Source organism: Triticum urartu, chromosome 6A, assembly GCF_056163025.1.
Source record: "Triticum urartu cultivar PI428250 chromosome 6A, HENAU_Tu73, whole genome shotgun sequence".
Classification (NCBI taxonomy): Eukaryota; Viridiplantae; Streptophyta; class Magnoliopsida; order Poales; family Poaceae; genus Triticum; species Triticum urartu.
The window spans coordinates 572,120,264-572,143,224 of NC_141878.1; the positions used below are offsets into that span (position 1 = coordinate 572,120,264).

At 44.7% G+C, this 22,961-nt stretch overlaps 3 protein-coding genes across 4 annotated transcripts; all 3 read left to right on the forward strand.

Annotated features, from left to right (window-relative positions):
• Positions 1-9,865: 9,865 nt before the first annotated feature.
• LOC147966456 (uncharacterized) lies at positions 9,866-10,415 on the forward strand. Its single transcript, XM_087527260.1, has one exon. The coding sequence runs from the start codon at positions 9,927-9,929 to the stop codon at positions 10,266-10,268; it is 342 nt and encodes a 113-aa protein (XP_087383386.1). The 5' UTR covers positions 9,866-9,926; the 3' UTR covers positions 10,269-10,415.
• A 1,347-nt stretch (positions 10,416-11,762) lies between these two features.
• On the forward strand, positions 11,763-12,446 carry LOC147966457 (uncharacterized). The gene has a single exon (XM_087530837.1). It carries the CDS (start codon positions 11,763-11,765, stop codon positions 12,444-12,446), a length of 684 nt encoding a protein of 227 aa, XP_087386963.1.
• A 9,934-nt stretch (positions 12,447-22,380) lies between these two features.
• LOC147966458 (uncharacterized) lies at positions 22,381-22,841 on the forward strand. 2 transcript variants are annotated; one of them, XM_087527262.1, is made up of 2 exons: positions 22,381-22,563; positions 22,659-22,841. In XM_087527262.1, exons 1-2 carry the CDS (start codon positions 22,417-22,419, stop codon positions 22,839-22,841), a joined length of 330 nt encoding a protein of 109 aa, XP_087383388.1. In that variant the 5' UTR covers positions 22,381-22,416. The 2 variants fall into 2 exon arrangements, with proteins under 2 accessions (XP_087383388.1, XP_087383387.1); XM_087527261.1 differs by having other exon boundaries at positions 22,381-22,558; positions 22,648-22,841.
• Positions 22,842-22,961: the final 120 nt, after the last annotated feature.

Sequence of the window (22,961 nt, forward strand, 5' to 3'; positions counted from 1 at the left end):
AGTCTTTCTGAATGATGCAATATGTTGACCGATATGCTTTGTCACAATCTGATTGCTAACAAATAAATTACCCTTCTTCATTGGTCTCTCAATATTTCTTCTGAAGATTTTTCTAATGTATGCATCAACAACTAAGTCATGACCAAATCTGAAAACAGGTAAATTAATTGCTAGACATACCTCTTAAAATATGTTGGGAGAGCATGATGATGGTGTGACTTGAAGAATATCTTGCGCCGCCTTCGGATAGCTCCCCAACGCCCTGTCATCATCTTTTTCTTGATTTGGTGCATCATTAGTTGCAAGATCTTCGTCCACCAAACTTTCTTAGGCTACTTGATCTTGTTCTTGAAGCTCACCAATTTCTATGGCACGAAACTCATAGGGCAGGAAGTAGGTTCCATTAACTTCAGAAAAATCAAGTATGACTGTCTTGCTATACTTTCCATGCCCTTTCTCAATAATGTTTGCCTCTTTGGAATTGATGGATACGGAATATATATAACTTGATTCGGCTTTTTCAACCGAAGCACTTTTAGTTTCTGAATCATCATTCTTTTCACCGGTTATATCAATTGGCAAGGATTGTTTTCTTTGAGCTAATTCCCTATCAATTCTCTCTTGGCGAAGTACTTGCACCTTATCGCGCAAAGCTTTAACTCCCCTCTCAATTTCAGCCCTCTCTAGTGTAGTTTGCCCCCCAATGCTTTTAGGATCTTTCGGTAATGGACTGTTAGTGTTGCCGAAATTTTGCAACTGTGTAGGGGGTGTATAATATGCCGCGGTACTAGGTGGAGGTGTATGCACTTCTGTATAACGATATGCTCTCTTGCCAATTCTATCGATTGATGAAGTTTCATCTTCTTGCAAAACTCTAGCCTTTATTGCAGCATAATCAGGAAACAACCCCTTTTCATATTGTTCAAGGCAAAGAGCACTAATCCTCTTGTTTTGCTCCAAGCTCTTTTTTAATGCAGCCACAACCACTTCTGGAAGAGATTGCTCCGCAATACTTTTAGATTCTTTCGGCAATGATTCACGAGTGTTGCCGAAATTCTCAAATTGCGTAGAGTATGCATTATATGCTATAGTATTTGATGACGGCACATGTGTTCCTGTAAAATTTTCACTTATTCGGCTATGACCATGAAGATGCGGGGCCGAATTATGAACATCTACAGTTGCATACGGTGCTGAAAAATTACTAACATGAGGTGTAGCATATGATGGTTGAGGGTAATTGGCCAAATAACTAGTAGTAACATGGCCAATTCCCTTATCCACCGGCACGTTTGGATTAACATACTGTAAGTTATTTGCCAATGAATAAAAATTTGAAACACTTTGTTGCATACCATTGGAAGTTCCTACATAGGGTGTCTCAACTTGATTAACCAAACTCATCATGTTATTCATCGGCATATAAATTTGTGGGGTTGCCGATGCATGGGAGTTGGGATACATATGTTGCATGTTGCTAAAATTATATGAAGTAGAATCATGGAGATTTTGTTGCATCGGCCCTTGCACATAATTAGATGCATGATTGATAAAGCTAGGGCTAGCCGATACATTATGCTCATTAGATGATCTAGCAACAACATACGCATTATTTGCATCTACATATGTGAATTCGGTATTCATATTACCTTTGTAGATTGCAAACCCTAGATGACGATCTCTTCGTAGCAAGAACGGGCCAGAGACCGTTCAAAGCTTCGTCCCCAGCGGAGTCGCCAAAAAGTGTGTTCGCACATGAACACGTCACCGTGTACCCTCGACGCCGGGGGTGATGCACCGCAGCTCACATCGAAGGAGACCTGACCGGAAGCGCGGTACGCAGGCAATCCGGCGGGTGCTTTTGAGGACCCGAAACCCCACACGCCCGGGAGGGACCCCCGTCAGGGCGCGCGGCGGCTATGGGCTGCCCTAGGTCGACCTGATCGCCCCTAGGGCCTCGAGGTTCGTCGCCCTGCAACAAGAAGAACGAACGAAGAATGAGAGAGAAAGAACAAGGGAGAGAGATAAACGTAAAGGGTAAAAAGTGGTAGATGATTTGATCAATTGTGTGTTGTTCAATCGGCCGTCACCTCTCATCTATTTATGAGGCGGATGGACTTTCCGTACAAGAAAAGGACTAAAAATTCCGTCCAAAACATCAAAAACCCTAACCTAACTCGGACACGAATCTTTGGTAATTTCCGGATCAATCTCGGTCTCACCGATTGGTTTGCTTCGGTCCCACCGAGTGAACATGGCCAACTCTCTGTAACTTTGTGTAATTTCCGGATCAATCTCGGTCTTACCGATTAGTTTTCTTCGGTCCTACCGAGTCAACATTGCCAACTCTCTGGTAAATTTTTGGACCAACTCGGTCTCACCGATCAAATCAACTCGGTTGGTCCGAAATGACTCTGCAGCTTCTATTTCTGACCTTGTTTTGCTTTCACAGGTTGCATAAGACCTCGGATTAAGATGGTTTTTATATCAAAATCCACTGTTTCGACGAGACGCATAACTTTCATGTTGATCATTTTTCCATATAAGGACATCTTAATTGGGTTTCAAGCCATTCTTTAATCTGGTGTCAACATGAGCATCTCTGAAGTTGTCATAACTTTTGCATCCAAACCCCGTTTTAGACCATCTTCATATTCATCTTGATCTTCTCGAAGAGAGCCATCTCATAGTGACTTTCAATAGTAAGTTTGAATTACTCTTGACATAGCTTCAAGCCACTCTTTATAAACATGCCACTTTTGAGCGTCAACAGATGCCTTTTTTCCCTCTTCTTCGCCATGGCCTCATCGAGGGACTTGCCCACCGACGTCAACTTCCTTGTCCACTTGGTGATGGCCGGAGCAATCGGAGGGTGGCCAATCGTCTTTCGGGATGCCGCAGCCTTGCTGCTAGTCGTCGTGGACGACGCAGCGAAGCGCACGACGGTCTTCGTCCTAAGATGCTTCCTTGGCGTGGGTGTCAAACGCTAGCAAGAGTGTTCACCAGAGTGTGAAGGCGGCCAACAGTCCATTCTCGGAGAAATCGGGCAGCCTGGTGGTTGTAGCGGCGGAGGCAGGAGAGGCGCCATGTGCGCGAGAGAGGAGAAAAGGAATCTTTTGATGAGACTTGGTGGCTGCTGCTCAAAATGGAGAGAGTGGGGAACTTTTGAGACTGAACTCCTAAGTTAAATGTTTGAGCCTTCGATTAGCTGCGGCTTAACCTCCTCAAAATGAAATCTTTTGAGGAGTTAGCCGTTTTTAAGAGTTCGGCTAGAGATGCTCTTAGTTCTCTCTGTTCATGTATTTCATTTCAGAAGGTAAACACATTGAAACCCTCCACGCATTAAATCCAACTTATCCATATCCCAACATGTAGTAGAAGCTTTCAGAAGACCTAGGTTCCCTAGGGTTTAAGGTTCGGTCGCACCTACGCCGTTAGCTAGACTAGACAGACCAGCACCCAACTTTCGAGGATTGGGCAATGCGTGCGGCACCTGTGACCAAACACAAAATCCTAAAGCTTCTTGTGCTTAGCAACTAATTTAAAGTGCTGCATTTGGTTAAGTACTGATGAACAAACTAGTGGCTTAAACAAATTGTTCATGGGCCAACTTTTGTGGAGACATCCTCCCATTTAGGGTGGCATGCAAGGACGTACCCCATTAATTAAAGGTAGTGATCCAGCGACATTTGCACTCGTAAGTATAATTGTTTAATTTGTATATGTTGTAGATAAACCACTCATGACACACATAAGTGCAGCAAACACTGGGGGAGGTTGAAAAGCAGGATGTATATATACCATCTCTCATGAGGTTAGTTGTATGCTTCAGTTCAAGCGACTTGATTAGCCCAGCTAGCCTCTCCTCTCTATAGTCTACACCCTCTTCTGAGCCTAAGACTAAAGTATACTCTGTTTCTCATAGTCAGTGACATCAATCTCTGACAGGATGAGGAGTTCCATTTCCAAGTACTTGTCACTGGCTGCAGCTGTGATCTTGCTTCTAGTACTGACAAGCACGGAGGCTGAAGGCATCTGGCTAGAAGCACAGACCCGAGCATCAGTCAGCAGCGGCGGCAGCAAGCCAATGCTCAATGTAAGTAGTGATTCTAACCTTCTGTTTCGTTGTCTGGATCTTTGGATGGTCCTTTCTGCAGACACTAATCAACCTACTTGTGTTGCTCAATGCAGAAACCAATCGATGATGCGGTCAAGGGTTCCGGTGGATCGGCTACGGAGACTTGAGGGAGCGCTGATACTGCGAGGAAAGTTAGGGCAGTGGCCCATGGGTTGCTGGAGTTCCAGGAAGACTATATGTTTCAAGTGTTCACAGCCCTAGGCATCACTGATAAAAAAAATTGAACAACCAGAGTAGCTAGTTGGTTAGTCCCAGAGGATGTACATATACCATGTCTCATAAGGTTAGATGCCATGAATTCCACTTCCACATCTCTGTAAGCTGTAGAAGACATAGTTTTGGTGTACTAATTAACTTGTTGACAAATGACAATATTTTACGGACTTACGGTTTGAATGCCCAAGCAACGTTGATCGCGATTGTGTGTGTGGAATGTACATGTGCTCGTCAGATGGTTCATCAGCCACATTGCGTCAAATACAAATAGCACCACTATGACTGGTGTGGTTGATCTAGGAACATCATTCCAAGTTCATAGCGAATACCAACCTCATCAGTGAAAGCATTGCCCGATATGCTGCAGTGTTGTTCGCCCAAGTACTGCTGTACTTTGTGCCCGGGCCGTACGGCTGAGCTAAAGTATATATATGGGTCTATATATCCTCTACTCAGACAAGCTTAATCATAATTTGATGATTGGGCCAGGGGTTATTATTTGTAAAAAGGTTGGTCTCAGTCGGCTGACGTCATATGCTTGTAGCACATCCCACTTTATTCCTATGTCCAACCTGGTTGTTCTCTGCTGTCGCATTTTGGGTTGGCCTTGTGTTTGACTTCGCAAAGTCTCAGTGGTCAATGTAAGCAGTGATTTTGATCTTCTGTTCCGTTGTCTGAATCTTTGGATGATTCTTTCTGCAGATGCTAATTAACTGTCCTATGTTCATGATTGCAGAAAACAATCGACGATGTGGCTATAAGAGTTCTGCTGGATCAGAAGGCAAGACGACGAGAAACGCGGGTGCTGCGAGCCATGCTAAGGCGGTGGCCCATGGGTTGCTGGAGTTCCAGGAAGACTATTATGTTCCAAGTGTTCACAATCCTAGGCACCACTGACAAAAAATAGAACAACCGGAGTAGAGCTACTTAGATGTATTCTTTATAACACTAAGCTCCCTAGTTTTAAAGAGCCCGCATTCAATTGAGGTCACCAATTAGAATTGGGTCACCCGGTTTTGACCGAGCCAATTATTTCTCAAAGCTCCACCATTCAATTATTTTATACTATACACTACTAGTAAAAGGCACGTACCAAGTACGTGTATAATCTAATAAAAGAAATAGTAAGCATTGGATTATTATTTGTCTTACGCCCTAATAATTTCTAGAAAATAAACTTGAATTAACGTCATCATTATGGCGATGGGGATACGCAAATTGGCAATGCATCCAACTTTTCACAAAATTATCAAGAAAGACCTATTTGCCAGTTCGTAAATAGTTCACACCCTAAGAACATGTGTTTGTGTTGATCATCATTTAACATGAAAAAGACTCCTTGGTCTATTTTGTTTGCCCCATATGATTCCTTGTTCTTATGACTAAACTTTACACAATTGGTAATTGCAATAACAAGATCAAGGAATCGCTGCCCATTTTTTTTTACATTTTTTTTTGGAAAAGGGGGACTTCCCCGGCCTCTGCATCGAAAAGATGCATACGGCCACCTTTATTAAACAAGCAAAGAGGTTCGACACCAGTCTAAAATTCTCAAACAAAGCTGCTCACAGAGCGCTAAAGAAGGAAACCAAAAGCCACCGCCGGCCGGCAAGAGAACGATAGGAAAACTAATTGCCTATCATATTACATGACCGTCATCCAAACCGGCTGAAGATATCCCGTGCAACCATCTTCCATCGGATAGATCCAGTAACCAAACGCTTCCTGGCCTCCGTCGGAGTGAGTAATAACCACATACGGATCAAAGCAATGGCTCCGCCTTGTGAACCCACTTTTGGAGATATACATGATCGCTGCACACTTTTGGAGGCCAAATAGAAGAGTGCCATTCTGGATAAATAACAATGGGCAGCCATTATCTTTTACTACCCTTCTCCCGCAAAAAGAAATACTACTCTCCAGAACAGATATGTAATATCTTATACATCTCAGTATCTCACATTCTTCATGCTCGGACGTCCAATAATACAAAATTCTAGAAACTATTAAACCACATGAGATAAGGCTTCAGTATGTTTTACTGCCTTTCTCGCAGTAGGTTTCCATGCTTGTAACCAATGGTGAACGATTGGAGGCAAAAACTGTCATCTTCCATGTCTGAACCTAGTAGTACAGCCATTAGAAATAAATGCCATCATACAGAGTTACTTCCATGTAATCAGGGGTGGCATGAATTTTTTTCTTTCTGCTTGATCTAAATCAAAGTCTTCATTCATTTTACAATTGGAAACATATTGCCCTCATTGGTCAGATGAGTATATATTAAAATTACCAATAGAAACACTGTATTTTTAACATAGAGATAAAGAGAAAAATATTAGATAAGGATAGATTATTACTCATCAAGTTTTTCAATATTTAGTAAAGATAAATTGAACGATTGAATCATGTATGCTATATTTTGAAACACACAATATTTTAAGTAGGTGATTGTGAGATAAAATCCCACTGCTTTTCTTTCTTGGCATAGGACTGTTACCATCATACAAAGTGCAACCAAGATATAGAGTTGGATTCTTCTTTTATTAATGGCACATCATAAATAACTTGTCATTGAGGATAATTCTACTGGCATGCATGTTTTGTCATTGGCGTCTGTACTCGTGCCTTGCATCATTGTTGGTACTTGCACTATCATCTGGTGGTCCAGATTAATCACAGAAAAATCAATAATTTTTCTGGTCTGCCTCAAAGAACCGCAACATATGTTGGTTTGACAAAAACACAAACAGCTGCCGTGCAGGAATACCAAACATTACCAATGACCATAACCAGCGCTAAATTTTCAAAACTGAGGGTTAATGTGATGATACGTGATAGATATTAGTAAAGAATCACCCGTGGAGTATCCAGATGCAGAAAAAGAAAAGCAAAACCAGTACAGGGAATGACTCACTTGGACAAGCTAAGCTACTCTATGACAGAGGAAGCTCCGAAGTCATCGCGACGCCGCGTATGCCGGACATACAAAAGGAGGGACTTGGCATAGGAATGCAGGGTGGAGGTGTGTTGAAGCTTGGGATGCACAAGGGCGCGCGCAGGTTTTGCGGTGGCCAGCGAGACGGCGGCCGACATTTGGGTGCGAGGCGGCCAGTTTAGAAGTGGATTTTGGGAGCAAGAATACAGAAGATTGCTGTGTGGAGAGAGACGGGAGGCGGGGGTGAGTCAGTTGCTGCATGCTGGGAGCGGAGGGGGACGCCGGCCTGATCAGAGAAATGTATGGCGTACGGCGGTACGGGAAAAGTTCAGTCCGGAAGAATCGAGAAGGACCTGACAGAGAAACAAGCAGCCTGAACTGTTAGATGTATCCAAATCTGACGGCCAACTTTCTTTGGATTCGCTCCTGCTTAGTCCGTTGTGTCTGCGAAATGGACGGGCCATACTGTTTTGAGATGAAGTTTGGCGGGAACACTGTATACGTGCTGGTAAGCCGCGAGTTCAAAAACTGATGTACTATAATAGTAGAGATATGCTTTCTAATTTTTAAGGTATTCAATTTAGAATTGGATCATCCGATTTTGACCGGGTCAACAACTTCTCAAGCTCTTCCATTCAATTATATTAATTCACTATGTTCCCAAAATTTGAAGCTCTTTCATTCAATTGTGGTATTCAATTTTGATTTGGTTTATGATTTCGACTGGGCCAGTGATTTCCTAAAATCAATCAGCAGCAACCGACCTATAAAACATAGAAAAAAGTGTCACCATATGATATTATAGCATCAATATAATACATGCAACCACCAACACAGAAATTTCCCCACATAAATATAGGTTGGTTAGCGGATAACACGAAATCACACCACGAAAGGTCCACCAAATCACCTCATTGTAAATAAAGTAAAACACACTCTATCATCTCCCCAACCCACCAAACTAAATATTCCATTAGTTATAAGATATAAGGGGTATTAGTATTTTAGAAAATTAAATTTCTTTAACTTTGATCAAGTTCAGAGCAAAAATATCGACATCCACAATATTAAACAAAAATGGTATGGAAATTCATTTCGTGATGAATCAAAAAATACAGATTTGATATTATGGATTTTGATATGTCTCACTACAAAGTTGATCAAACTTAAAAGGTTTGACTTTTCAAAAAAAAGTAATAGACCTTATATTTTTTTAAAGAGTGATTTTTTTTAAGAAACACAACAACACGAAAGGCGCAACAAAGCGCGCATAACCTTCGAGTATATACCATCTCTCATGAGGTTAGATGCGAAGCAGCTAGAATTTCATGTAAGCTGAAGCAGTGAGCACATCATGATAGCTATAGCAACTATGAAGCTCAATTCCATTTCTGCATCTCTGTAAGCCGGAGAAGACACAGTTTTGGTGTACTAGTTTTGGTGTACTACAACACTTTACGTTCGGGCAGGACGGTGCACTTGATTATCCCAAAGCTACGTACAACCACTATTTCGCACATGCTCAATGATAACTACTCCCTTCGTTCCGAATTACTTGTTTTAGATTTATCTAGATACGAAGGTATCTAACACTAAAATTAGTCTAGATATATCTGTATCTAGACAAATTCAAGACAAGTAATTCCAAATGGAGGGAGTAGATGATTGATTGAGCTTAGCCACCTTTTGCAAGGCAAGGATAAGTGTTGGCACTAAAGGAAGAGAGGGTCGACAAAAAAAGGCAAAAAAGAAGAAGAGAAAATAGCATTGTAGTATTATTTTTCGTAATCAATAGAAAGCAGGCTAACGTGGTACTCCAGTATTCAGCCAGAAATAAAATACTACGGCCATGTTGTATATTGTGTGTGTTGTACTCTCTGGTACTCACTCCGAACTAAAACCACGACACTTGTTTCCGATCGGAGGGAGTATATTTAGTTCAAACAGGACCTATATGATCATCAGGAAAACAAAATATAGAACATGTACAGAGCTAGAGCCAGCTACCATTCCAAGCACGTAAAAGCTACATCCAAAGCGTGTCCGCAGATTAATCCAACATAACCGCCAGGATTTTCTCTTCTCCCCGTAGACGCTTTCATAAGACGCAGCCTCTGTCAATGCACCTACGTCGTTAGCTAGACTAGACAGACCGGCACCCAACCTTCCAGGACCGGGCAATGCGTGCGGCACCTGGAACCAAACACAAGAACCTAAAGCTTCTTGTGCTTAGCAGTTAATTTAAACTGTTCTAGTGTTTGGTTAAGTACTAAGGAACAAACTAGTGGCTTAAACAAATTGTTCATGGCCCAACTTTTGTGGAAACATCCTCCCGTTTAGGGTGGCATGCAAGGACGTACCCTATTAATTAAAATAAATTAATGGCAGTGATCCAGAGACATTTTGCACTCAGAAGTAGTTGTTTAATCTGTATATGTTGTTGATAAACCACTCCTGACAGACATCAGTGCAGCAAACACCGGGACGGGTTGCAAAGCTGAATGCATATATACCATCTCTCATGAGGTTAGATGCATGCTTCAGTTCAAACGACTTCATTAGCCTAGCTAACCTCTCCTCTCTACATCCTCTTCTGAGCTGAAGACTCACTGAAGTATACTCTCCATCTAGTCAATGACATTGATCTCTCACAAGATGAGGAGTTGCAGTTCCAGATACTTGACACTGGCTGCAGCCGTGATCTTGCTTCTGGTACTGACAGCGGCCACAGAGGCTGAAGCCATCCGGCTAGATGCAGAGGTGCGGGCATCACTCAGCAGCAGCGGTGGCAACTCAGTGTCGTCAATGCAGAAACCGATTGGGACCAATGTCATCGAGGGATCTGCTGGCTCGACAAGCGAGACAAAGAGGAGCGTCCACGTTGCTGCAGATGAAGTTAGTGCGGCGGCGCATAAATTGCCGGAGTTTCATGAGGACTACTATGGTCCAAAAGATCACAGCCCTAGGCACCATTGACGGAGCAAATTCTTCTTTATTTCCTCTTGATCGATGATCTCTGTCTAGAACTGACTAGCTAGGTAGGTAGACACGGCAGCTGCGCTGCCAAAATTACTTTTTTGTAAAACTCATGTAAGCTCACACTGTCACACAGTGGGAACATGACATAGCGTTGATGTGCTAACATTCTTGGCAATACAATTTCAAGCAACATATGTGAGTCGTTGCCTGCCTCTTGATCGACCAGTCTCGTGTGGGCTTGCAGCATTACCGATCTACAAAGTTCTCACGATTTTCAGTAACCTTTGACGACGACCTGCATATAGAACCACCAATTTGTAACAAGAACAACGATGTAGTAGTTGCAGTTGTAACCTGGCCAGCTGGAGTTTTTAGAGAGAGTTGTTGTAAGTGCATGTCCCAGTCAGCACTATGTACACTGCCGGTGGTTGTATATCTGCCAACAGTGGAAGCGTTGCCGGATATGCTGCAGTGCTGTTGGCCAAGTACTGCTGTACTTTGCTATGTCCGGGCAGGACGGCTCACCAAAGCATTTCCGATTCTGCATAGTATATGCACCCACTGTTTCTCACACATGCTCAATGATAAATAGATGATTGATGGGGCTAGCTAGACACCTTTTGGAAGGCAAGGATATGTGATGTAACTAAAGAATGCCGTACATGATGTTCTCAAGATGGCACTTTATATAAAAAAGGCAGAGGGGGAGTTAAATACTAAAGAGGAAATGGGGGGAGGAAGGAAGAAATCAGCCCATGCAGAAAAACTTATCATGGCCAACTAGCTCCTTGTACCAATGGTGCAACACGAACGGTGTGTAGCCACCCTTGTTGTGTTGCTTCTATAGGTCTTGTATAGGTTGGATTTATTGTATTATTTGTGTGTTCTTTGGTATTTAGATCGAACAACATCTATATATATGATCATCTGAAAAAAATAGAACATGTACGCACAAAGCTAGTGACATACTCCGTTCCACATGTTTGTTCCGTTCTTGTATTTCATTTAAGAATCACTTAATTAAACGCTACATAGATCCAAATCCTCCACAGACATTTTATTTTCTTAGATCTGCCCTCCGCAGATTGCATCCAACTTAATCGCCAGACTGTTCTCCTCTCCCTGTAGACGGTTTTGGAAGATGCAGCCTCTGCCAGTGCACCGTACCTACGCCGTTAGAGCAACTCCAACGGGCCGACCCAAACGGACGGCGTTTTTGTCCGTTTTTTGTCCGTTTGGGTCGCCCGCCCGCCCGCCGTCCTCCCTCTTTTAGTTTTGGGTTAGCAGTGCGCCCAACGGGCCGACCCATTTTCATGACCGCGCGCGTTTAACATCGTGTCGTTGCCCTGATTTTGACGCTCCAGCACGCGGGAAAGGTTCGCGCGCGCTGGTTTTGGCGCTCCAGCGCGCGCCGCGGCCGGCGCTCGCTATAAAAGAAGGCGCTCCCTCCACACTATGTCGGTCGCCCACTCTCGCCGCCTCTGTGCCACCATGTCGATCCGCCGCCTACACGCTTCGGATTTTCGCGGAGTCCGCGAGCGCCGCTCCGGCGCCTTCTCCACCGAGATCTGGTTTCGCGAGAAACGTCTCATCCTCGGCACTTTCGACACTGCAGAGGAGGCGGCCCGCGCGCACGACGCGGCGGCGTGGCGCCTCCTGAGGCCTCGTCGGGATATGAATTTTCCCAACGTGTCGAGTCAGCGGGCGCAGGATCTGGCGCCTCTCCCGCGGCTTTTCACCGACGAGGATCGTCGTGTCCATCGGAGGCGGCAGCGTCGCCTCGCCATCGCAGAGAAGGACGTGGAAGCCTTGGTGTTGTGGCGAGGAGGCTACCCGCAGGACATCGTCGACGCGCGCCAGGTGTATAAGCAATTGAGATCGGAGAGGGACGCGAGGAGGAGGGAGCGAGCCGCCTATCGGGAGGACAAGCGTTCGTGGAAGCAGGCAGCTCAATTGAAACTGAAGCTACAAGAAACGTCGGGTTGGGACTTTGAAGATGAGCAGCTTGCTGACGCCTACCTTCAAACGTCGGAGGAGTGTGCGAAAGGCGTGAAGCGTCGTACCCTGATCGGGGTCGCGCCTGCGTGTTATATAGTCAGGGGCTTATCCCTGGATATGCATACAAGTAGTTTGGAGAGATTACATCTTGAGGAGCAAGAAAGAGATAAGAGATAGAGATAAGTACATGCGGTTTAGAGAGAATCTAAACTATCTCCTAACTACCTCCTGCCGAAGCTACGTGACACAAGTCATCGTGACTGACATAATGACGTTTAACACCCTCCCTTAATCACAACTTGGTCAAGTTGAGATTACGTTTGAACTCTTCAAAGCTTCGTGTAGGTAATGCCTTGGTAAACCCATCTGCAAGCTGATCTCTGGAATGAACAAACCGGATTTCCAATTGTTTGTTAGCAACACGTTCTCTGACAAAATGGAAATCAATTTCAATATGTTTTGTTCTGGCATGGAAAACTGGATTTGCAGAGAGATATGTAGCACCAAGGTTATCACACCACAAGCACGGTGCTGGGATTCGTCTTATGCCAAGCTCTCTGAGTAAAGACTGAACCCATATAATTTCTGCTATTGCATTTGCTAAGGCTTTATACTCTGCTTCTGTACTTGACCTGGATACTGTAGCTTGTTTCTTGGCACACCAAGATATAAGATTTGGTCCAAAGAAGATGGCAAATCCACCTGTAGACCGTCTATCATCCAGACATCCTGCCTAGTCAGAGTCAGAAAAAGCACTAACCAGTGTTGATGAAGACTTGCTGAAAGTAAGACCAGTGTTCAGAGTATTTTTGATATATCTGACTATGCGTTTTGCTGCAGTCCAATGAACTGTTGTAGGAGCATGAAGAAACTGGCATACTTTATTAACAGCAAATGAAATATCTGGCCTTGTGAGTGTCAAATATTGAAGTGCACCTACCAGACTTCTGTAGTTTGTGCTGTCCTCTTGATTCAAGGGATCTCCTTCTATAAGTGACAACTTTTCTGAACTAGATAAAGGAGTGGGTGATGGTTTACAACCTTGCAACCCTACTCGTTTGACTAGGTCAGTAGCATACTTTTCTTGAGAGAGATGAAGGTCATGACCATGTTTCTTGACTTCAATCCCTAAGAAAAAAATGCAAGTCTCCAAGATCCTTCAAAGCAAACTCAGCACTCAAATCCTTTAACAGCCCTGCCACTGCCTCATCAGATGAGCTTGTAACAATTATATCATCCATATAAATAAGTACAAATATAGATGTATTTGACCTATTGTATATAAACAGGGAAGTATCAGACTTAGAAGGAATGAAACCAAGAGTTTGCAGTTTATGACTGAGCCTGGAATACCATGCTCTAGGAGCTTGCTTCAATCCATAAATGGCCTTATCAAGCCTGCAGACATGATTGGGAAATTTTCTGTTTTCGAACCCAGGAGGCTGTTTCATGTAGACCTCTTCTTCCAGAACACCATGGAGGAACGCGTTCTGTACGTCTAGTTGCCTGAGACTCCATCCTCTTGAAACAGCAATAGACAAAACAAGACGAATGGTAGCAATTTTCACAACTGGACTAAAGGTATCTTCATAATCTATGCCATACCTTTGTTTAAATCCTTTTGCAACCAGTCTAGCTTTATAGCGATCTATTGTTCCATCAGATTTTCTCTTGATTCTGAATACCCATTTGCAATCTATCAAATTTTTACCTTGTTTTGGGGGAACGAGATGCCATGTTTTGTTTTTCTGAAGAGCCATGTATTCTTTTTCCATAGCCCTTTTCCACTTCAAATCACCAAATGCTTCTTGCAAAGAAGTCGGTTCACCTGTGGTACATGCCATGCCAAACTTGGTAATATGATTGTAATTGACAGGTTTAATTACCCCTTTTTGAAGACATGTACATGTTTGTGCAACAGGTACAGCCGCTGGATCCACAGAAGATCCATCAGCCGCTTCGGATCTGTCCACAGGAGATAATCACTAGTAGAAAAAGGGTCAAACGTGAAGCACAATAGTGCCGGTTTAAATTTCAGCTGGCACTAATGTGTACAATAGCACCGGTTCGTGGCGGCGATCAATAGCACCGGTTCGTGGCGAACCTTTAGTACCGGTTCATGCCACGAACCGCCACTAAGAGGTTGTGTCAGCCTGCGGTCAGGCTATGGCCCCACCATCACCATTTAGTGCTGGTTCGTACCACGAACCGGTACTAATGAGGTTATGGCAAGCTGTTTTTAGTCCCACCTCGCCAAGAGAGAGGGACTAGGAGCGGTTTATAAGCCCTGAGTGCAGAGACGATGAAGAAGAGGCTCAATGCTCACGTTGCTTAGCTTCAAGCTTTCAGGAATATGGTAGATTGCACGGAGCTACGCGCAGTGCAGTTTACGCTATTTCGAAAGGCTTGAAGCAAATTAACGAGCATTGCACCTCTTTTTTATTTTTAATAACTTGTTACAACTCCGGACTTCTTCTGTTATGGCAAAAACTAATTGCACGTCGGCATTTCTTTTTTTTAAACTTTGGTTATAACTCCAGACTTTGACCATCAAATTTTGCAGAAAAGAAAAAATAGCAGAAAAGAAAAAATAGCAGAAAAGAAAAAAACTATAGCTGAAAAGAAAAAAACTATATAAAAAACTACTCAGAATAAATAGAAGAAAATAAATATAGCAGAAAAGAAAAAACTACTCAGAAATAAATAGAAGAAAAAATAAAGTAGAAAAGAAAAAAAAAATATTTGCTATTTTTCAATCGTTCACAAAATGACCGTAAAATTGAAAATCACTACAAATGAACTCTGAAAATGTTGAATTTTGGCAAACTAGATGAATAAAACTACTCACAAATAAATTGAAGAAAATAAATATAACAGAAAAGTAAAAACTATACAAAAAACTACGCAGAAATAAATAGAAGAAAATATAGCAGAAAAAAATTATAAAAAAATTTGGGGCGCTGCCTGTGGGCCTGCTAGGCCACAGGCGTGCAATTACAGGCCTTAAAGGCCCAGCAGACTCACAGGGCAGCGCGCAGAGTTTAGGCCCACAAGCCTGCTATATAGAGGAGTTCGAAGAGGTAGCCGCGGCTGGGTTTATAAACCAGTGCGGCTGCCCTTCGCCCGGCGAGGTGGGACTAAACTTTGGGGTGGCAGCGCGAGGCCTTTAGTACCGGTTGGTGGCTCCAACCGGTACTAAAGACCACCCTTTAGTACCGGTTGGAACCACCAACCGGTACTAAAGGCCTGCTCTTCTCGCCTCTTGGCCTGGCCAAAGTTGGCCTTTAGTACCGATTGGTGGCTCCAACCGGTACTAAAGGCCTCTCCTATATATACAACACTTACGAAAATTTAGTTAGATCTCCCCACTTCTTTCGTCTCCAACCTCTTGCGCGCCGCTCGAACCCGTCCTCGCCGCCCGTCCCCGTCGTCCGGCGTCGTCGTCGATGTCCCCGCCGCCGCCCGTTGTCGTCGCCGTCTCGCGCCGCCGCCCCGAACGTCGCGCGCCGCCGTCCGTCGTCGTCCCGCCGCGGTCCCGTACGTCTCTCGCTCTCGCGTATACCCGCCGCGCCGCCGTCCGTCGTCGTCGCACCCAGCCCGTACGGCGGCGCCCCCGCCCGTACGTATGCCGCCGCCCCCGCCCCGTACGCCGACGCCCCCGCTCGTACGTACGGGGCGGCGGCGTACGGGGCCGCACACATACACACATACACACATATATATACATACACACTACACGCACATACACACACACATTTTTTTTACTTATTTTCTGTTTTTTAGAAAAGTTAATTAGATGATCGAATGTTTGATTAATGTCGAATGTTAGATAGATAGAAAATTGTCGAACTAGAGATTTGAACTAGTTGAATAATTAATATAACTAGTTTATTTTTAGTAAGAAAATTATCGAACTAATTTATTTAGGTATATGAGATTTGAACTAGTTCAATAATTAATATAACTAGTTTATTTTTAGTAAGAAAATTGTCGAACTAGTTTATTTAGGTATATGAGATTTGAACTAGTTCAATAATTAATATAATTAGTTTATTTTTAGTAAGAAAATTTAGGTATCTGAGATTTGATACAGTTTATTCAAAAATAGTTGACAACTAATTTGTAATAGGTGTTTAATGTTTCACCTATATGAACATAGGAAATGTCATCTGACAACGAAAAAGATTTCATTATGTGCGAACACTGTGAAGACCAGCGCAGCCTGTGCGACAGAAATTTCCTTATTGATGGTAGGCGCTTCAGCATCAAGCTGGATGAGACATTCGAAGTTGACACAGTAAGTCACTTTGTCAATTATTATTTGATTGCAAAACTTATGCTTCATTTGCTTCAACTTATAATTTTAAATTTTCACTATTCTACTAGCGCATCCCCTGCCATGCAAGAATTTTTGTCTTGGATAAGATAGGTTTTAGTGCTATAGATGATATGGAGGTAAAGAGAGTTTATTTGAAGACGGAGCATGGGTATACTTTCAACATCAAATTATATAATGGAGACACATACACCCATTTTGAATGCAGAACTTGGCAAGCACTATGCAAGGCTTATGCATTTGAGCCTGGTATGGTTGTCACCTTTGATATTCGTTCGGAAGATAATATTGAAGGTAATATAGACATCTGGGTCGATGTGCAAACGCCTCCAGTTCTACCATTATGTGAGTTTTTCTCAACCATGCATGCATATGTTTATGTCTTTGATACAGTTTATTCAAAAATAGTTGACAACTAACTTGTATTGTCAGCTTATTTCGGTTCAAGCAAACATGTCCGGCGCTTGGTAGACAGGACCTACTACTGCCCCGGGGCTCAACTAAACTGCGAGGAGATAAGTCATTATGTTTCATAGCTTGAGGATCTTAATACTATCAAGACAAAAAAAATTCTGAACTTAGAAATGTTAGTACTCAAAACGTGCGACCAATGGTGATCGTATTGAACTACGGTCACATCTATAATCGAAAGATGGTAAGATTTTAACTATTTGTCCTTAATTAGTGCATCTTTTGCATACATTATTTTTGAAGCTAAACTTTCATTGCTTAGTATATTAATTACTATACGATGTTCTTCAACAGGGACTTCCGATGACGGTTGTGCCTCAGTGGATCGAGACTAAAGGTGACATGTCAATGGTTAGCTTACGGCCAAGATATTCTACATTGCACATGAGTGCATTCAGGATTTCTGAAAGCGAAGAATGCTTAATAGTGAAAGATTGGAACAAAATTGTTAACGATCGCAGAGAAGTACTAGGGGGCAGCAAGGAGAAGCGCAACCCAAGATTAGGAGACAGATTCATCTGCATGCTCCAGTATGATGAATCAGGAGAGCTATACATGTTCTATGCTATTCTACCTGAGAGGGAGCAGCACTAGTTCATGCTCTTAATTAGTATCTCATGCCCGTGTCCCGAACTTTGATGTTGGTGATGATTATGTTGAACTCGATGATATCTTTGCTTCTGTTACAAAGTGAACATTTTCTCTTTAAGCTAGCCAGTGTTGGTGATGATTAGATAGCTAGCGGTAATGACTATGATGATTAAATAGTGGTAATTAGACGACTACGATGATTTTTAGCTAGCTAGAGTTTATTTATTTATTAATATACGATGATGATGATGATGATGATGATGACGACTACAACTCATTATAACGTAAAACAATCCTAAATTAAATTGATAACACAAATTTAATTGAAAAATACAAAATAAAACAAAAACCCACAAACATTTAGTACCGGTTGGTGTTACCAACCGGTACTAAAGGGCTCCCGGCCCCCGGAGCTGGCTCGTGCCACGTGGTTTCCCTTTAGCACCGGTTCGTGCTGAACCGGTACTAAAGGGGGGGCCTTTAGTGCCCACACTTTAGTGCCGGTTATGGAACCGGCACTAAAGGGCCTTACGAACCGGTGCTATTGCCCGGTTCTGCACTAGTGAATGGAGCGCCGGGATCTTCTGCGGCTTCAGCTGATAAAGGGGACACGTGACCCGGTGCAGAAGATCCGGACCCGGCCCCTGCCAGCGCCTCGTCAGGGGGCGATGATGACGCCAGCCGACAGGGATCCGCGCTGGATCCCGAGCCGATGCAGGAATCAGGCCGACCGGTGGAACGGCGCGCATAGCAGCGGTCCACTCCCGTGGGCCACCGACTCAGGGGCGGCCCAGTGGCCGGTGCTGGTTGGCGCGGCCCGGTGTCCGCTGCGTGACAAACGGGAGAGGCCCACGTGGCGGATGTAGGACCGCTGCTACTGGCACGGCTGTCGCCTGGTGCGCCTGCACGTTCGCTGCTACCTGCCGGCGCTGAACCCGAGGCACAGGTTTCCTGCGGCGGCACGGATCCCGCAGAGGATTGCGCAGCAGTCTGCGGCGGTGACGATCCCGAGGGGGATATGCTCCCTGGTGCTGGACACATGAAATACTGGCTGTTTAGGGTGATTTCTTCACCATTTTGCACAATTTCTTCGCCGTTTTCTTGTCCTGTTTCATCACAAAACTCAGCCAGACTGGTGTTGTGAGGGTTAGTCAATATTGTATCATCACAATTATTTCCCCGTGGGTCTGCGCCGGTTAGGTGAGATGGGAGAAGAAGAATTTCTTGTCGTAGAAGGGCGCCGGCATTAGGATGTAGATCAGAAAATGGGAATTTTGTTTCATCAAAGACTACATCACGAGAAATATATACTCGGCCAGTAGAGACATCAAGGCATTTGACACCTTTGTGTAGAGCACTATACCCTATGAAGACACATTGTTTTGACCGAAACATGAGCTTACGCTTGTTGTATGGGCGCAGATTTGGCCAACAGGCACACCTAAACACGCGAAGAGTGGTGTAGTCGGGTTTAGTATTAAGGAGACGTTCCATAGGCGTTTCATTATTGATGACACGACTAGGTAACATGTTTATGATGTGCACGGCTGTGAGGAACGCCTCATCCCAGAATTTCAAGGGCATGGATGCGCCGGCTAAAAGAGAGACCAACCTCTACGATATGACGGTGTTTGCGTTCAGCAGACCCGTTCTGTTGATGAGCATGTGGGCATGACACGTGGTGAGAAATACCAAGTTTTTGGAAGAAGGAATTTAATTTTTCGTATTCCCCTCCCCAATCGGATTGGACAACAATGATCTTGCTATCAAATTTACGTTCAACGAGTGCTTGGAAATTTTGAAAGACTGGAAAAACATCGGATCGTTTCTTAAGTAGATAAAGCCAAGAGAATTTACTATAGTCATCGATAAAACTTACGTAGTAAGTGTGTCTACCCACAGAAGAAGGGGCCGGACCCCAAACATCAGAGAAAATAAGTTGCAATGGTTTAGTAGAAACACTCATAGAGATAGGATATGGCAACTGATGACTTTTAGCTCTTTGGCAAGAATCACAAATTGTTTCAACATTACGCTCTCCAACATATGGGAGCTTATTTTCCTAAGCACTCGTTCTACTAAAGAAAAAGATGCATGCCCTAGACGATCATGCCACCGCGTTGAAGATAACTTGGTGACAGCACATGTTGTTTTATTGAATCTCCTAAGCTCGGGAATCAACGGATATAGCCCTCGAACGCATCTACCTCGATAGAGGATTTTCTTCGTGACCTGATCTCGAATCAAGAAGAAATAGGGGTGAAACTCAAGAAAGACATGGTTATCGATGGCAATGCGATGAACTGAAAGGAGATTCATGGAAGCTCTAGGAACATGCAATATTTTTCTAAGATGGATTTTTCGGTGAGGGGTTTTAATAATTGAGTGACCAACACGACTAGTTCTCATACCTTCTCCATTGGCGGCGTGGACTTGCTCCGGGACGCGGTATTTCTCCCTCATGGTGACCTTCTCTAACTCGCCGGTGATGTGGTTTGTAGCACCATTGTCAACATACCAGTTGGTGTCGACCCCATACGAGGCCTCTGCCCCGCCAGCAACTTTCTCATCTTGGGAGGAGTCTTCATCCTCTTCGAAGCGATACCAGCAATCCTTTGCTGAGTGCCCCGGTTTTCCACAGATTTGACACCGAATAGTGTCAGGGCGTGACCTGGGGAAGTTGCGACGACCCTTGGAGTTGGTGTAGGAGGGCCGCGCACTGCCGTTGTTGTTGCCGGGGCCGTGGGGGTTGCTGTTGAAGTTGCCGCCGCCGCCGCTACTGGTTTTGCCCTTCCGCGGTGGGCCGCGGTAGCGTGACCCGCCGCCGCCGCCACCACCACGGCCGTGAGTAGCAGCATTGGCCGACGACTTGAAGCCGCCGTTCCCCTGAAAGAGCGCAACACGTTGGTCGAAGTTGCTCATCTGGGAGAAGAGCTCGTCGATGGTGACCGGCTGTGTGCGCGCGTCGAGGGCGGAGACGAGGGGCTGGTACTCCATGTCGAGGCCGGTGAGGATGTAGGAGACTAGCTCGCCGTCTTGAAGAGGCTTGCCCGCAGCAGCAAGTCCGTCCGAGAGCGACCGCATATATGCGAAGTACGTCGCCACGGACTGCATTCCCTTCTGAGCGTGAGAGAGCGCGATGCGGATGTTGTTCACCCTAGACAACGACTGCGAGGAAAACATCCCCGCTAGTGCTGTCCAGAGCTCATGTGCATGATCGATAGATGTGACCTGCACTAGTACTTCTTTTGTCAGATTGTTCAACAGATAGCCTAATACCTGTTGATCTTCTCGGATCCAAACCGAGTGGAGGGGATTGGGAATCGTTTCTTCTTTCCCATCCTTGTCCTTGGTGACGACGTGCTTGGCCGGCTCCGGTGTGGTTCCATCCACGTATCCAAAGAAGTCGGCTCCTCTGATCTGCGGGGTTATCTGGGTGCGCCAGAGAACATAGTTGGTGCGGGATAGCTTCTCGGTAACTTGACCGGAGAGGTTGGAGTTGGCTGCGGCAGAGGAGGACATGGCGGCGAGCTTTGGTGGTAGGAAAAAAACCCTAGCGAACTAGACGTGATGAAGAAAAGGGGCTCTGTATACCATGTGCGAAAGGCGTGAAGCGTCGTACCCTGATCGGGGTCGCGCCTGCGTGTTATATAGTCAGGGGCTTATCCCTGCATATGCATACAAGTAGTTTGGAGAGATTACATCTTGAGGAGCAAGAAAGAGATAAGAGATAGAGATAAGTACATGCGGTTTAGAAAGAATCTAAACTATCTCCTAACTACCTCCTGCCGAAGCTACGTGACACAAGTCATTGTGACTGACATAATGATGTTTAACAAGGAGGACATTACCAAGTCGGAGTCAGAAAGCGACGAGTAGTCGTCTTTTTCTTTTATCTGTGTACGCTAGAACTATCTATGTATCCATTTTAATCTGAAAAAATGGCCGGCGGCATCGGCGACGTAGCAGGCAGGCGAGTGTGTGAATCCAATGTGCCACCAACCAGCGGGCCTAGTGAGGAAAGAGGGCGAGCGCGTGCGCGTCCGTCTTGTGTCCGCGCCGACGCAAATCACCCTCAAAAATAGGCCAGAAATGGGTCGGCAGGCGGACGAAAGCGGACGCGCGTCCGTTTGGGTCGGCGCGTTGGGCCGGCTTTTTTGTCCGCACCGACCCAAACGGACGGCTGCAGACGAAATGGGTCGCCCCATTGGAGTTGCTCTTAGCTACACTAGACTAGACAGACCGGTACCCAACTTTCCAGGACCGGGCGATGTGTGCAGCACCTGGAACCAAACACAAGAACCTAAAGCTTCTTGTGCTTAGCAGCTAATTTAAAGTGGTGCTTTGGTTAAGTACTAATGAACAAACTAGTGGATTAAACAAATTGCTCATGGCCCAACTTTTGTGGAAAATCCACCCATTTAGGGTGGCATGCAAGGACGGTCTCTATATATTCAAGTTAATTAATGGCAGTGATCCAGAGACATTTGCACTCACAAGTAGTTTTTAAATTTGTATATGCTGTTGATAAACCACTCCTGACAGACATCAGTGCAGCAAACACTGGGGTGGGTTGCAAAGCTGGATGCATATATACCATCTCTCACAAGATTAGACGCGTGCTTCCGTTCAAGCGACTTGATTAGCCCAGCTAGCCTCTCCTCTCTACACAGTCTACGCCCACTTCTGAGCCTAAGACTGAAGTATATACTCTGTCTCCCATAGTCGGTGACATCGATCTCTGACAGGATGAGGAGTTCCATTTCCATGTACTTGTCACTGGCTGCAGCGGCGATGTTGCTTCTAGTACTGACAGCCACGGAGGCTGAAGGCATCCGGCTAGACGCACAGACCCGGGAATCCATCAGAAGTGGCGGCGGCAACCCAATGCTCAATGTAAGCAGTGATTCTGATCTTCTGTTCCGTTGCCTGAATCTTTGGATGAGCCTTTCTGTAGACGCTAATCAACCTACTTGTGTTGCTCAATGCAGAAACCAGTCGATGATGCGGTCAAGGGTTCCAGTGATGATGCGGTCAAGGGTTCCGGTGGATCGACGAGCGAGACGACAGGGAGCCCTGGTACTGCGAGCGAAGTTAAGGCAGTGCCTCCTGGGTTGCCGGAGTTCCAGGAAGACTATTATGTTCCAAGCGTTCACAGCCCTAGGCACCACTGACAAAAAATTGAACAACCGGAGTAGCTAGTTGGTTAGTCGCAGAGGATGTATATATACCATCTCTCATGAGGTTAGATGCGATCAGTTCCAATTGTGCATCTCTGTAAGATGGAGAAGATA

Coding starts and splice junctions, on each gene's coding strand:
- LOC147966456 (XM_087527260.1), top strand. CDS start 9,927: ATGACATTGATCTCTCACAAGATGAGGAGTTGCAGTTCCAGATACTTG.
- LOC147966457 (XM_087530837.1), top strand. CDS start 11,763: ATGTCGATCCGCCGCCTACACGCTTCGGATTTTCGCGGAGTCCGCGAG.
- LOC147966458 (XM_087527261.1), top strand. CDS start 22,417: ATGAGGAGTTCCATTTCCATGTACTTGTCACTGGCTGCAGCGGCGATG. Junction 22,559..22,647: donor TGGCGGCGGCAACCCAATGC/TCAATGTAAGCA, acceptor CCTACTTGTGTT/GCTCAATGCAGAAACCAGTC.